This window comes from Capricornis sumatraensis, chromosome 1 (assembly GCF_032405125.1).
Source record: "Capricornis sumatraensis isolate serow.1 chromosome 1, serow.2, whole genome shotgun sequence".
NCBI classification, from domain to species: Eukaryota; Metazoa; Chordata; class Mammalia; order Artiodactyla; family Bovidae; genus Capricornis; species Capricornis sumatraensis.
In genome coordinates, this window is record NC_091069.1 from 190,482,192 (window position 1) to 190,498,842 (window position 16,651).

Genomic DNA, 16,651 nt, shown 5'->3' on the forward strand with positions numbered 1-16,651 from the left:
AGTGGAGATAAAATTAAAATTTACTACTGGTTCAGGACAAAATAACAATAAATCAAACCAATCATGTTCTAATTTGCATGGAATAAAATAAGTGAGAATTTTGATGTGTCCTGACAAATTCATACATCCATGTAACCGCCACCACAATCAAGTTAAAGAACTTTTCTGTCAAGCAAAGTTCTATCATATACTTTTCTAGTCAATTCTATCACTCACACTCTTGGCCTCAGGCAACTACTGATTTGCTTTCAAATCAGTGTATTTCTATAATGTGTGAGTACACATTAGATTTAAGATAAAATAATAAAAGTATATTCCATAGACTATTATTTTGACTTATCGAAAAAAATTTCAGACTAATTTGTATGGTAATATTAACATTCCTTAAACTGAAATCTCAAATACTGTTAGCAATTAACTCTAAAATATCTCCATTAAACTCACCTTATAAAAAAAATACTGTACAAGAGTAGCTATTCTAATGTAATAAAAATGACCATGAACAAAAAGCAATTTGGAGAGAAATTTAAATCTAGCTATTGCATAGTCACTGTTCCTTGCAGCTTGTCTTCCTTCTTTACCCATGATTCCTGTAATACAGGGGACCAAAAGGTTAGTTCACTGATAATTGGTAAATGTAAATTTTAAGATATGCCTGCAAATACCTTAATTATCTGTAGCAGCTGAACCTGGATTTAGGATCACTACATCCTAAATTACAGTAGACAGTAGATTCCCAAAAGGTTGCTCTATTTATATCAAATATGTAATTAATATGAAGCTATAACATATACTAGGCATGTAATGTCAATCTTCAAAGAACTAGAATAAAATAAAATTGATATAAAATATTAAAAGTTCAGGATCTAAGAACATTTTTTTATTTTAATGAAAAGAATGCCATAAAACAGCTTTCACGTCTCTATTTCCAAGGAACATAAAAAATATGCTGGATCAAGTAAAAATAACCATGTTTAACAGTTTTAAAACTCTCACGCAAAACTCAGTGTGCTTTTTAAAAGAAAAATTTACAATATTACTTAAAATCAGTACATAATTTTATCTCACAAATATGACCACTTTTTTTGAGGTTACTATATTTCATTAGGTTTCAAAAGTTATTGCCAAGTTTGTTGATTCAATGTGAAACCAGCATTGAAAAAATTATTTTTTCAAAATTAAAAATTTCTATTTTTGTCATAAAAGGATCAAAGTGTTCCAAAATGTAAAGACAATCATCTATACTCACAGTTCCTAGAGAAAACCACTATTTCTGGTCTATATACTCTTAGAAGTTTTCCTTATGCATATTTCATATATGTTTACTTAACATATATACAAACAAGTACATAAAGATAGGATTATTTGTTTTGTAATCTGCTTTCATCACATTCTACATTATGGACACTGTTTACTTACTACATATGGACATATGTGCTTGCTAACATAGTCATTTATTTTCTTAAAAGGAATTCCTGGATGCCTAGTCACTAGGTCAAAGGGCACACATTCAATTTTATTTGCTATGCACAGGCTTTCACTAGTTGCAAGGGGGAGTTAATGTTTGCTGTGGTGCACAGGCTTCTCATTACAATGGCTTCTCTCGCTGCACAGCACAGGATCTAGGAGCATGGGCTTCAGTAGCTGGAGCATGCGGGCTCAATTAGTTGTGGCTCTAGGGCCCTAGAGCATGAGGGTTTCACTAGTCGTGGCACGAGAGCTCAGCAGTTTTGGCGCACAGGCTTAGTTGTTCTGTATCATGTGGAATCTTCCTGGACTACGGACTGAAATCACATCCCCTGCATTGGCAGGCAAGATTCCTATCCACTGTACCACCAGGGAAGTCCAAAGGGTGCACATTTAAAATTGTTATATATAATAATGCATGGTGTACGAATTGCATGCCCACTAACATAGTTTAAGGGCATTTATTAATCTACATGCGTGTGTGCTCAGTTGTGTCCAACTCTTTGCGACCCCATGGACTGTAGTCCACCAGGCTCCTCTGTCCATGGAGTTTTCCAGGTAAGAAAACTGGAGTGGGTTGCCGTTTCCTACTCCAGGGTATCTTCCTGTCCAGGGACTGAACCCTCATCCCTTGCATCTCCTGCATTGGCAGGAGAGTTCTTTAACCACAGTGCCACCTGGGAAGTCTATACCCTTTGTCCATGTTAGGGTTTTTTTGTCACTCTGAAAGGCAATTTTAACTTACTTTTTGATTATTAGGGAGCTTTCTACTAGAGTGTTTTTCTTATTCTCCTTAATTTAAGACCTCACTTAACAGGAATACTATCATCTATTTTACAAATATTCTTTACTAGTTTGTCTTTAAAATTTTTTTATGTAAGTATTTACTTCTGTCACACATGTTGATCTTTTTCCTTTCCAGGTCCTTGCTTTCTTTGGTTTTGTATTTAAAAGATCCTTCCATACCACAAATAACAGGATTATTCACTAAAGTCTTTTACTTTTTATGGCCTTCAAAAATTATTTAAATCCTAATCCATCTGGAATTTGTTTTGCTATAAGCAATGGAAAGGGACTCAACTTTTTCCCCCCAAATAACTAGTTATATCAGTGTTTTATTAGATCAAATAATTTGTTTCCTTACTTAATTTGAAACATCTCCTTTGTTACATACTAAATTTCCAGGTGTTCCAAATTGATTCTGTTCACTGGTCTGGCTGTTATCATATTATTGATAAAATCAAACTGTTACAAGTATTATAGCTTTATATACTCTAACATATGATACAGTAAGTTATCAAATTATCATGAAGATTTCTGGGAAACAACAGTATAAACAATATAAAGAGAGTGAAGTTTTCAAAATGAAGAGTTAATTATCCCAAAGAGGAAGGAGCTGATTTGAGGGCTTCACTAGAAATATGGGACCTGATCAGTACTCATCACACAGGCAACTCCAGAGCAAGGACTATCTTCTATTATAACTCTAAAATTTTATCCTTCAACAAAAACCCATACTCCTCTCTTTTGCTTCCTCAATAAAATTATTGAGGAAGATAGGTCAAAATATGGTTTAAGTGGGAAATGACTGGTAATATATATACAATAAAATGATTTTAGTATTCTGAATTTAATAAAAATTTTAGGCAAAATAGAAAAAAAAATTAGCATAAAGGTTATTAAATTAGAAAGTTACTTGAAATTTTATAGTCTGGTATAATTTCCTGTCTCTACAATTATCTTTAAAATACACTCCAAAATCTTTAGACTAATGGATAAATAATAATATTCTAAAATAATAATTATATATATCATGAACTTAGAATTTAAAAATGATAAAGATACTGTGTAAAAGTATTTAAAAAGGTACAAAATTGCATGTAAAACTAAACTAACTTTACTGGGAAGAAGAACTGTTGAAGATAAAATTCACTAGTGGTATTTATTTCCTTGAAAATTTGCAATTAAAACATCCTGAGGCTTCCCTGGTGGTCCAAGTGGCTAAGATGCCACATTCCCAAAACAAAGGGGCTGGGTTCAGTCCCTGGTCAGGTAACTAGATCCCCCATGCTACAACTACGACCCAGGGCAGCCAAATGAATATTTTTTAAAAATCCTAAATATTGGGCTTAATAATGACAGGTTTCTGACAGAAATATGATGAGATATATTACACCACTGTATTCAGTTTTCATTCGTATATGTGACATTGTACTTTATTCTATAAAAGGAAGATTCATCATCAAATAATTATAACAACTTTACAAGTTCAAAGAAAAAATATCAATCACCTATGCCAACATGTGCTTCCTGTATCATGCTTACATCGTTAGCACCATCGCCAATAGCCAATGTTATTGGCTTCTCAGGTGAGATTTTTATCAGTCTTATTACCTGAAAGACATACAACTCATTAATTATAATAAAATTTCAATTTTCTTGTATTTATATAAAATTACTTATCTGAAATGATCTGTTGTAAGTACAGTAATAAAAAAATTAGTTTTATATTGGACAGTAATATGCACTGGGGTTCATTGTTTGAGGGATGTCTCCATTAAGACGTTACGAATGTCTTTCAGAAATGACAAAAAAACAGACTGCGGTCTTTGGATTTTATGATGGGATGTAAGAATCTGTTAAACACAGCTTAAATTTATAAAAAGCATAATAATTGTGTAAAAAAATTAGCTACAATTAATTGAACTTTGTCAGGCAATTTTTTTCTCTCAAGAAATTATTTTCATTTGATACAGAGAAAAGATAATTATTTTCTCTTGTAATAAAGTTTCTTAAAAATTTAAACAGCCATCAAAATAAAATTCAATGAAATCTAAAGGATGGTTTCTCTGGAACACTTGAATGTACTTTTCTTTTTTTTTTTAATCAAGAGAAACCAGATTTATTGCGACTTTGAGGCTAAAATTTCAAGAATCCGTATAGGCAAATACAGTAAAGCAAAAATGATGGCAAACATGTAAGTGACATGAAGATTTAGAGAACATGTGACTGGAAACAGAACATTTTTTTTGACCACAGAAGTTAAATAAGCTATTTAAGATTTACCAGAGAAACACTATAAATTGTTACTCAGGAAGATACAATTCTATAACAACATCATGATTTATTAAAGCACAGCGTTCTGGACAACAAAGGGCCTTAACAGTTGTCTATTCTCAGCCAAACTTCTAAGTTAGTTTCTCTTAATAAAAAACATGTTATACTTTAAATTAGTAATTTAACTGATGAGGAAGTTACCATAATACCTATTTTAACATTGAACAAATCTAACCACCTATTGGACATTAATGTAAAATCCTGACATAGAATTTGATTTAAAACTTCTCAAAATAAACTGAATGTACTTTTCTAAAGAATTTAGGCATTAGATCTGTTTGGTCTCCAGTTTAATGTCCACAGACTGGGGTATATGGGTTATAATAATAAAATAGGCACTGTAATAAAACCCCATGAAGCCAAAAAAAAAACTGGATGTACAGTTTATTAGCTCTATATGTGAAATAATATGTTTAGATGTATATTTCTAAGCATGTACTTGTGATGGTTTCAGTTACAAAAAATATTTGTAAAAGTTTTCACTTGAATCATAGCTGAACATTAAATATTTCCTAACTACAGATCACGCAGAAGCGCGCCGGCTGTGACAGACTGCACAGAGGCGTGGCCAAGAGGAGCTACCCCACGCCTGAGGTCAGAGGCGGTGGCCAGAGGAACTACGCAACGCCTGAGGTCAGGGGTGGCGGCAGAGAGGAGCAACCCCACGTCCAAGGAGTGGCGGCTACAGGAGGACTGACACGAGCTACTCCATGTTCAAGGTCAGGAGGGGCGACCTAGTCCAAGGTAGGAGCAGTGGCTGCGCTTTGCTGGAGCAGCCGTGAAGAGATACTCCACATCCAAGGTAACAGAAACCCAAGTAAGATGGTAGGTGTTAAGAGAGGGCATCAGAGGGCAGACACACTGAAACCAAAATCACAGAAAACTAGTCAATCTGATCACACAGACCACAGCATTGTCTAACTCAATGAAACTAAGCCATGCTGTGTAGGGCCACCCAAGACGGACGGCTCATAGTGGAGAGCTCTGACAGAATGTGGTCCATTGGAGAAGGGAATGGCAAACCACTTCAGTATTCTTGCCTTGAGAAACCTATGAATAGTAAGAAAAGGCAAAATGATAGGATACTGAAAGAGGAACTCCCCAGGTCGGTAGCTGCTCAATATGCTACAGAAGATCAGTGGAGAAATAACTTCAGAAAGAATGAAGGGATTGAGCCAAAGCAAAAACAATGCCCAGTTGTGGATGTGACTGGTGAAAGAATCAAGGTCCGATGCTGTAAAGAGCAATATTGCATAGGAACCTGGAATGTTTAGGTCCATGAATCAAGGCAAATTGGAAGTGGTCAAACAGGAGATGGCAAGAGTGAACGTCGACATTCTAGGAATCAGCGAACTAAAATGGACTGGAATGGGTGACTTTAACTCAGATGACCAGTGTATCTACTACTGCGGGCAGGAATCCCTTAGAAGAAATAGAGTAGCCATCATGGTCAACAAGAGTCCGAAATGCAGTACCTGGATACAGTCTCAAAAATGACAGAATGATCTCTGTTTGTTTTCAAGGCAAACCATTCACTATCACGGTGATCCAAGCCTATGCACCAACCAGTAATGCTGAAGTAGCTAAAGTTGAAAGGTTCTATGAAGACCTATAAGACCTTTTAGAACTAACACCCAAAAAAGATGCCCTTTTCATCATAGGGGACTGGAATGCAAAAGTAGGAAGTCAAGAAACACCTGGAGTAACAGGCAAATTTGGCCTTGGAGTACGGAATGAAGCAGGGCAAAGGCTAATAGAGTTTTGCCAAGAGAACGTATTGGTCATAGCAAACACTCTCTTCCAACAACACAAGAGAAGACTCTACACATGGACATCACCAGATGGTCAACACCAAAATCAAACTGATTATATTCTTTGCAGCCAAAGATGGAGAATCTCTATACAGTCAGCAAAAACAAAAACGGGAGCTGACTGTGGCTCACATCACGAACTCCTTTTGCCAAATACAGACTTAAACTAAAGAAAGTAGGGAAAACCACTAGACCATTCAGGTATGACCTAAATCAAATCCCGTATGATTATGCAGTGGAAGTGAGAAGTAGATTTAAGGGCCTAGATCTGATAAGAGTGCCTGATGAACTATGGAATGAGGTTCGTGACATTGTACAGGAGACAGGGATCACGACCATCCCCATGGAAAAGAAATGCAAAACAGGAAATGGCTGTCTGAGGACTTACAAATAGCTTTGAAAAGAAGAGAAGTGAAAAGCAAAGGAGAATAGGAAAGATATTCCCATTTGAATGCAGAGTTCCCAAGCCTTCCTTCCTCAGCGATCAATGCAAAGAAATAGAGGAAAACAATAGAATGGGAAAGACTAGACATCTCTTCAAGAAAATTAGAGATACCAAGGGACCATTTCATGCAAAGATGGGCTCAATAAAGGACAGAAATGGTATGGATCTAACAGAGGCAGAAGATATTAAGAAGAGATGGCAAAATTACACAGAAGAACTCTACGAGAAAGATCTTCACGACCCAGATAATCACGATGGTGTGATTACTCACCTAGAGCCAGACATCCTCGAATGTGAAGTCAAGTGGGCCTCAAAAAGCATCACTACGAACAAAGCTAGTGGAGGTGATGGAATTCCAGTTGAGCTATTTCAAATCCTGAAAGATGATACTGTGAAAGTGCTGCACTCAATATGTCAGCAAATTTGGAAAACTCAGCAGTGGCCACAGGACTGGAAAAGGTCAGTTCATTCCAATCCCAAAGAAAGGCAATGCCAAAGAATGTTCAAACTACTGCACAATTGCACTCATGTCACATGCTAGTAAAGTAATGCTCAAAATTCTCCAAGCCAGGCTTCAGCAATACATGAACCATGAACTTCCAGAGGTGCAAGCTGGATTTAGAAAATGCAGAGGAACCAGAGATCAAATTGCCAACATCTGGTGGATCATTGAAAAAACAAGGGAGTTCCAGAAAAACATCTATTTCTGCTTTATTGACTATGCCAAAGCCTTTGAATGTGTGGATGACAATAAACTGTGGAAAATTCTGAAAGAGATGGGAATACCAGACCAGCTGACCTGCCTCTTGAGAAATTTGTATGCAGGTCAGGAAGTAACAGTTAGAACTGGACATGGAAGAACAGCCTGGTTCCCAATAGGAAAAGGAGTACGTCAAGGCTGTATATTGTCACCCTGCTTGTTTAATTTATATGTAGAGTACATCATGAGAAATGCTGGGCTGGAAGAAGCACAAGCTGGAATCAAGATTGCCGGGAGAAATATCAATCTCAGATACGCAGATGATACCACTCTTATGGCAGAAAGTGAAGAGGAACTAAACAAAAAGCCTCTTGATTAAAGTGAAAGAGGAAAGTGAAAAAGTTGGCTTAAAGCTCAACATTCAGAAAACTAAGATTATAGCATCTGGTCCCATCACATCATGGCAAAATTATGACCAACCTAGATATCATATTAAAAAGCAGAGACCTTACTAAGCCAACAAAGGTCCACCTAGTCAAGGCCATGGTTTTTCCAGTGGTCATGTAAGGATGTGAGAGTTGGACTGTGAAGAAAGCTGAGCACCAAAGAACTGATGCTTTTGAACTGTGGTGTTGGAGAAGACTCTTGAGTATCCCTTGGACTGCAAGGAGATCTAACCAGTCCGTTCCAAAGGAGACCAGTCCTGGGTGTTCACTGGAAGGACTGATGCTAAGGCTGAAACTCCAATACTTTGGCCACCTCATGTGAAGAGTTGACTCATTGGAAAAGACCCTGATGCTGGGAGCGACTGCAGGCAGGAGGATAAGGAGACGACAGAAGATGAGATGGCTGGATGGCATCACCGACTTGATGCACATGAGTCTGGGTGAACTCCGGGAGTTGGTGATGGGACAGGGAGACATGGCATGCTGTCTCCAAGAGTCAGCAACTGAGCGACTGAACTGAACTACAGCGTCATATCACAATTAGTTGGCTTTTTAACTCCTTATTAAAGTTCTATTTAGCACTTAACATTCATTTTTAACAAAGAGAATTATCAATTCATGAGAATCCAAGAATAAGCAAAGATCAACAGAATGACCTCGAGGTGCAGATGAACTGAAGTCTTATAGGCTCCTTCACCAGTTAAGTAAAGAACTTGTGAGACTCTAGGAATATCACAAACTGCTCTCTATCACATCATCATTTCTAGGTTACAATGATCTATTTTTATGTTATTATGAATAACTGAAACTTAAATATTTACTGTGAAATTTCCAAAGGCCTAATGTATATGGTTAAAATTCATATTATGAGAAGTGACTGACTCCTGGTTAAGATTCATATACTGTATATCACCAAATGGAACTATGTGAGGCATAACGTTAATACTTTTAAATCAAAGTATCTCTATGCGACTTGTTATGAAATAAACATACCTTTGCTTTCTGTAGTGGTGCCATACGACAGCACATTACAGCTGAACAACTTCTACAAACGTCCATAAATAGCTTTTCATGCTCCCTGAGTGCAAGAGACAGACTGGTCCCGTCTACCACCAGACCATGCTGAATCACATGATCCTCTCTAATCCTAAAAAAAAGAAAATGATGATATCCTCTATAAGACATGCATAAAGCCATCGTATTTACATTCATTTAGTAAACAAAAGATTCTTACTGAAAAATGGATCATTCACCCATAGACTTCAGTTACAAAACTGACATGTCAGGGAATAGAGTTCTACTATTTGAAAGTCAAGATTAAGTAGAACTGCGAGTGACTGATATGAAGAGTAAAATAGATGATATTCAATTTTACAATGAATTGATATATACACACACACACAGAAACTGTATTTTCTAAAATGTGAATTGTGACACATAATTTGAGGATAGTCTCCCAAACTGTATAAAAAAAATCTTAGAAAAATAAAAATATAGCTAGTTATATATTTAGCAAGTTCTAATTTTAAAAAATTAAATGAAATCAAGAATGTTCAGGAAAATTTACAAGCTAGATTCACTGTATATTTAAGTAGCAAGGCAAGGAATGAAGGAACCATCAATTGTCTCTTGATATTTAACCCTACAATGGACTGTAATGCCAGGTATTACAATGGTGGAACATGGATAACATCTTTCTTGTGGGCATACACTATACTGAGGACTATTTCAAAACATGGTCTTAATTATTGGCAGTTGAGAGAACTATTTGTGACAAGAAAGAGAAAATAAGTATGTTATCATAAGTATGTTATTGTGTCAGTATGTAAATAAAGTATATTATTAAGCACACTATTTTGTTCAGCTGCTTCACCCCACTCCCCCTTTGGTAATAATTTCTCAGTGAAAGACCCAGCGTATAGATTTACATTCTGGAGCAAGCTTCTTATGCAGTTGAAGGCCAGCACTCAAGAGTAGCATTGTGTTCAATTCAGCGAAAGGGAAATACTACAGTTCACCACTGGGCTCACAGTATAGCAGGACTGCTACTGAGAAACATCCATTTTCGTTTTATTTTTTTTTCTCAGCTTTATTGAGATATTATTGACATATATGTAAGTTTAAGGTATACAACATGATCTGATACACATATATACTGCAAAAATGATTACTATTTAACACCTCCATCCTTTCATGTAAAAGCTTTTTTTGTCTGTGGTGATAAGATTTGAGAGCTATTCTCTTTCCAATTTTCAAATATATAATATAGTACTGTTAATTATAGCCACCATACTGTACATTAGATCCCCAGAACTTATTGATCTTACATATAAGCTGGAAGTTTGTACCCCAGACTATCACCTCCCCTTCTCCCTCACAGCCCAGCTCCTGGCAATCACCATTCTATCGTTTTTTTTAGATTTCACATATAAGCATTTGTTTCTCTCTGTCTGACTTACTTTACTCAGCACATTGTTGTCAAGATCCATCCATGTTATCACAAAAAGCAAGATTTCCTTCTTTTTTATGGGTGAATAATATTCCTTCATGTGTGGAAGGAACATCATATTTTCACTGTCCATACACACATTAATGAATATTTAGGTTGTTGCCATTCTTGGCTATGGTGAATAACGTTGCAGTGAACACAAGAGTGTGGATCTCTGTGAGACAGTGACTTCATTTCCTTTGTATAAATACCCAAGAATGGAACTGCTGGATTACACGGTAGTTCTATTTAAAGTTTTTCCATACCATTTTCCATAGCGGCTATTCCCTCAATTTTTAAATGATAAGTGAGAAGACTATTAAATGAGCAACAAGTTATGTAAACTAAACATAATGATGATTTTCAGTCTCCTAATACTTAAATCTTTTCTGTAAGTTAAAATGTCTTCACAGTACGCCTAGTAACTATAGTGTTACACTGTATAGTAAGTGGAAAGCAATTAACATTTACAATATAAATTTTAAAAAATGTATACTTCCTTTATCAATTCTCCAATACCCGAAATCAGCATCTAAACTGACTATTTTTCCTCTCTGTTGGCTGAACTTACTTAGCAACCCCTGCTATCTACAGGCATTCAGTGTAAGCACTGCCTGAGCACATGGTCTCAGAAGCAGCAGCAGCCAAGAGTAGGACAGATCAGATCTATTTTCCTTGGGAACATTCCCAAGGCACACTAAGTTAGGTTTTTCTCTAGACAGAGTTCATAAATCAGCATACACAATCCAGGGTGTAACATTTATGCAATATGGAAAAGCACCTCATAGTTCTGGCATATAGTAAGGTAGCATCTGCTTACTTCTGTAGCCTCGTGTTTCAGTATTTCCCACATCCTCTCCCATCTACTCCATCCCCTGGCCATACTTAGCTACTATCAATTGCCTGAATGACCCTCTCAGCTCTGGGAATTTGCATACACGGGCCACTTTGCTTCTTGGTGTTATTTTCTGACAAGTTTACATCTCAAAACAGGAGACAACACAGTCATGAGTTTCAATGTACAATGTTCTAATGTAGAGAGCTGTTTCTAGGATAATCTTGGGCTAAGTTTCCCTCTTCGGTCCACAGACAGCTCTCTGTTCTTGCCTCTGTTACAATTCAGTTGTGACGGTTGTGACAATATATTTACTTCTTTTTTCTGACACACTGTAAGTATTCTGGGAATAAACAACACACCTTATATGACTGTCCCAAATGCCTACATAGGAGACAATGTGTTTTTGAAGGATTAGATACATACACTAAAGCTTTCAAAGGTATGGAATTCTTTTGCTATAGCTAAGATTTTTAGAACAGATACCTCCTGAAAGTCTGTAAATCAAAATCCTATTGACTTAAATGGTTAACTCAGAAAACATATTTCAGGAATTCCCTGGTGGTCCAGTGGTTAGGACTCTGTGCTCTCACTGCAGAGATCTGGGTTCAATCTCTGGTTGGGGAACTAATATCCCACAAGCACTGAGGCTCAGCAAAAGAAAAAAAAAAGGAAGAAAATATATTCCACTAAGAAGACAGTATCTCTGAAACATACATTTCACATAGCAAGCCTAAAATTAATTTTAAGGTATAATATTCACTTTATAATACAGCTTTTGTACAAAAAGGGAAATGAACAATAGCCATGATCTTAACAGACTCACCAAAAGCACATATATAGAAGGCTTTAAAATATTTGAAAATACAAATAACAATTATCTTCAGATGGCTGTATTATATTACTAATCATATCTTATTTTCAGTGCTTTTAAAGTGAGTATTTATTACTTTTATAATCAGGAGTAATATTTAAGAAGTAAATGATTCTGAACAATTAGTTTGTATATTTAGGGAGTTCTGGACATTATGCCCTTAAATGTTTAAGTAGCCACAACAGTGTTGGCACTGCATCAAAACCAGTGTCATTAACCTAGATCAATCACCTTTTTGAGCTCAAGCAAAGACCTTTCTGAAAGTTGTACTGTCTCTTCAAAACATTCCTTAAATAAGCTTTTCTGTGATAAAATCCAAAATTTAGTATCACATCAATCCCTGCATAACAAACAAATAAAGCACTGAATGTACAGTGACAATTGTGGCGCTGTCTTTTCATATTTGTTTTTCTGCATTAACATCACAAGACTGCAAAGACAGATACCAGTAGGACATCTCAGATACCTACATATAAGCAACCCTCATGCTTACACTGAAGCACTCCTATTTAAGGTAAAAAAAGAGAAAAAAAAAAAAAAAACCAACTGGGGCTCCCATGGTGGCTTAGTGGTGAAGAATTTGCCTGCCAACGGAGGAGACACGGGGGATTCAATCAATGATCTGGGAAGATTCTACAGGCTGCAGGGCAACTAAGCCTGTGCACCACAACTACTGAGCCTGTGCTCTGAAGTCCAGGAGCCACAACTACTGAAGCTCACACGCCCTTGAGCCCATGCTCGGAAGCAACGAAGCCACTGCAATGAGAAGCCTGCTCACTGCTGGAGAAAAGCCTGCACAGCAATAAAGACACACAGCATGGCCACAAATAAATAAAATTTAAAGAAACTGTGTTAAATGAGGGCTGCTAAAAAAAGTTGATCTACCTAAAGAAGCAGATTTAGAGAAAAACAGATCAAATTAAGAGCATATATACGTATGAAAGTATCTTTGAACAGTAAAATGCAGGTGCATTTCCCAGTTTGGTTGGTAAATGTTTTCTATACAGCACCAGAAGTAAATATTTCAATTTTAAGCTTTGCAGGCCATGAGACTAAATTGAAGATATTATATAGGTTTTTACATTACAAAAGAAGACACAAATTTTCACAAAAAATTTTAAGTAAAAAAAATCTAATAATAATCATTAAATATAATTTTAAAAATAATAGAATAAGAATCTTTTTCTTGGTAGGGGAAGAACATTTTAATTGGGATTCAAAGTTCATGTTCTCTATCAAAGTCAGCTGGCACATGTCCATCTGTTAATGCTGATCTCTAATGAGATTTTACATTTTATTACAAAAGAACCATCGGTAATGAGATTTTTATTTCATATTTGATTATATCTGAAACAGGCAGTATATTAAAGCATATTGTCACTGAATAATAAACACAATGCTTTGCCATCTAACTTGATAATAAAATAATCAACACTCTACTGTACTTTAAGAGTATGATATTAAAAGTCCATTTTTCTTTTTATGTTGGACATGATAGTTAAATACTGACAACAAAAATATACCAAAATGCCATACAGCAGTGTGGCACAGAAAACAATGAGCTATAACTGTCACTGTGATTTGCAGTGTATCAAGCAGCAATGAGAACCGACAAAAGTGCTCTGTCGCAATTAATTGTGCTGTTATAGCACAAAAGCCTTTGCTGATGTGTAAATGAACCAATGTGGCTCTGTTCCAATAAAATTTACGTACACTAAATGTTTAATTTCATGTAATTTTCACACCATGAAATATTACTCTTGACTTCTTTTTCATCCATTAAAAAATGTAAAAGTTATTTTGAGTGCATGGGCTGTAAAAAGGGCAGTGAGCCATATTTGGGTCCATTGGGCAATAGCTTCCTGACCCCTGAACTCCATGATGCAGGTAACTATATTCTTACCTTCTGGCAAGCTGCCCCAATTTTTCAGCACATTCACTGTCTGATTTCTGGTTTAAAAGTTCAAGGATGTTCATGGTTCTGTGAAAATGTCCACATGACAAACTCACACTAACCGCCGTTTCATGTTTATCCCCAGTAAGTACCCATACTTTGATACCAGCCATTCTCAATGCTTCAATTGTTTCTCGAACTTTATCTTGTAGTCTGAAAACAAAAGAAAGAAATTAGTAGTAGGGAATACTTTTTTGACCGAATTTTAAGTGTAAATCACATAGTACAAGTAGGGTTAATTCTGAACTCCTTAACCTAGGAATGCTACAGTATAGTAATACAACTGACTTTTTTTCCCACTAGGGAAAAAACAAGAATAACCCAGATCAGTGATCACCTGGCTAATATAAAATCTACAACTGTGTGCTGACACATTTATCACAACGGGCATTCCAGAGTTGCGGGGCATTCAAGGTGACAGTTACTAATCGCCTGGGTCAATACTGCCTTGATGAGAACATGTATGCATTCTCACAATTGTTAAGTTTCCTTCCTCTTCATTTTGGTGACAGATAATTCTACTGTAAACATATTTGGTTTTTTGAAGCTCACAGGGTACTAATATGCTGGAGCACTATGTAAACTTAAATATAATATCTACAACTTTGTATTTTAAGACCGTACTTTGAAGTTGATTTTTATAGAACCAACTAATTATATAGTCTTCACAAATTTATTTCTTAAAAGTCTTAAATTTCAAATTAGGAGATTTTCTTTTTTGATAAGAAAATCTCTTAAATCAGTAGTTCAAAAATCAGACTGCAGACAATAAACGTCTATATAACCTCAGAGAGTCTCACTGAAAAGTAAATGAAACACTAGATCTTAAAAAAATGCAAACACCTTAGATCTAGATCATAGAAAAAAACATAACAATAGACTTAATTCGTAGAATTCAGTAATTCAAGAAACTGAAACATACATGGAGAGAGAGACTAGGGAACAAAGGCAACGAATAAACAGACGGCATGGAATTCACAGGCTAACAGAGTGGAGTCTTCAAACAAGTAACTATAATATACTGTCACAGGACAACAGCAGAAACTACCTACAAAACATGAAGGCTTCCCAAAGAAGAGAATTTTAAATACTATTAGGAGTCAGGAAAGATCTTCCTAGAGTGCGGGTAATATATGAACTATAATTTATGAATGGGTATTCATAGATGGATAAATGATCCAGGCAGAAGGCACAGCTTTGCAAAGGAAAAATGGCAAAAACAGAACAGTTTTAGTTAAAACAGTCTTCACTGTTGTTCAGAAGACAAGACAGTTTGGTACTGCTGAAATGAAAAGCAGAAGGTGGCAATGGTAGGACGTGAGGCTGGAGAATTAAGCAAGAGCTTAAAATCTTTGAATGGCACACCAAGTAGTTGTCTAAAAACTCAAAACTATACATAGCTGGATTCTATCAAGTATTTCAGATAGCTGACTAGGACAAAAATTATATGTAAAGACTGGGAAAAATTAAAGCTTTAACTTTTTATTTTAAATATATTGTTGTTATAAAATGTTAAAAATGCATACATTAGAAATATTTGGTTAGAAAAATTCTTATGAGAAAAATGACACTGACTATTTATCTGATACTTACTTGTCTTCTACTGCTGTAGCTCCCAGTAATATCAGGTCTTTCTCTATGAACTGGAAGACACCTGCCAATTTCTCTTCCCGTTGCTGCAAGGCAGTCCTGGCTTCAAATAAACGTCTATTTATTTCCTCATACTCTTTAGATGTAAACTGCCTATAGGCCATACAAAGAGTTCTTAGCCCTTTCTAAAAGAGAAAAATTAAAAACAATATTGAATGAAAATAACTAATGGGGAATCAAAAAGTTAGTGAAATAAACTGAGGCTACCATTACCAAAAATCAACTATCAATAATTTAAAAATTATCACCATCTAGTGACAGGAAACTGTTACAAAACCATAGTCACCTGAATTGTGGGATACATATTATCATAGCTCTTTCAATTTCTGATGGGTTCTTAAAAAGTTGCTCATAATAATTAAGGTCACTGAACTGTAGAACATTACAGAGCCTAGACATGATCATAAACATGATCTATCTGTAATAAACTGTTTTTACCAGGAAAGTAAAAAAGTTCTACAAAGCTACTTTCAGGCCAATCAAAAGAGGCAGCACTAGGTTCTACTCTCTTGTTTTAACCACTACAAATTTACTTTTATCTACTTAATTTTTTTTAAGCAAAGGGGACTATAATTTCCTGAAGCTTCATGGTATGACAAATTCACAATTCAAATAAAGAAGACTGTAAGGTGGTCATTATCAACCAACCAATACTTTTTTAGAGCCACAGAATGAATGATTTTTAATTGTATCATTGTATCTTCACTGGTGATTTGGAATTACACAAAACTTAGGAATACATGTTTGATTATCTGATTGTACCAAGGGTCAATTTTTCTTATGGTGTTAATATCTGAAAGTTGGTAACTAACTCTGAAAGCTTATAAAAGTTCTTTTTCTTACATTTTCCCCTCAAAAACCCAA

At 35.6% G+C, this 16,651-nt stretch overlaps 1 protein-coding gene across 1 annotated transcript in view; it reads right to left on the bottom strand.

Moving 5' to 3' along the window:
• The window catches only part of ATP11B (ATPase phospholipid transporting 11B (putative)), a 110,235-nt gene that overhangs the window by 34,959 nt on the left and 58,625 nt on the right, over positions 1 to 16,651 (bottom strand). Inside the window, exons 20-24 of the mRNA XM_068968769.1 lie at positions 15,731 to 15,912; positions 14,087 to 14,290; positions 8,980 to 9,133; positions 3,759 to 3,861; positions 445 to 590 (exon numbers count right to left, since the gene is read on the bottom strand). Of these exons, the coding sequence (XP_068824870.1) occupies positions 445 to 590; positions 3,759 to 3,861; positions 8,980 to 9,133; positions 14,087 to 14,290; positions 15,731 to 15,912 (789 nt within the window). The remainder of the gene's footprint in view (positions 1 to 444; positions 591 to 3,758; positions 3,862 to 8,979; positions 9,134 to 14,086; positions 14,291 to 15,730; positions 15,913 to 16,651) is intronic.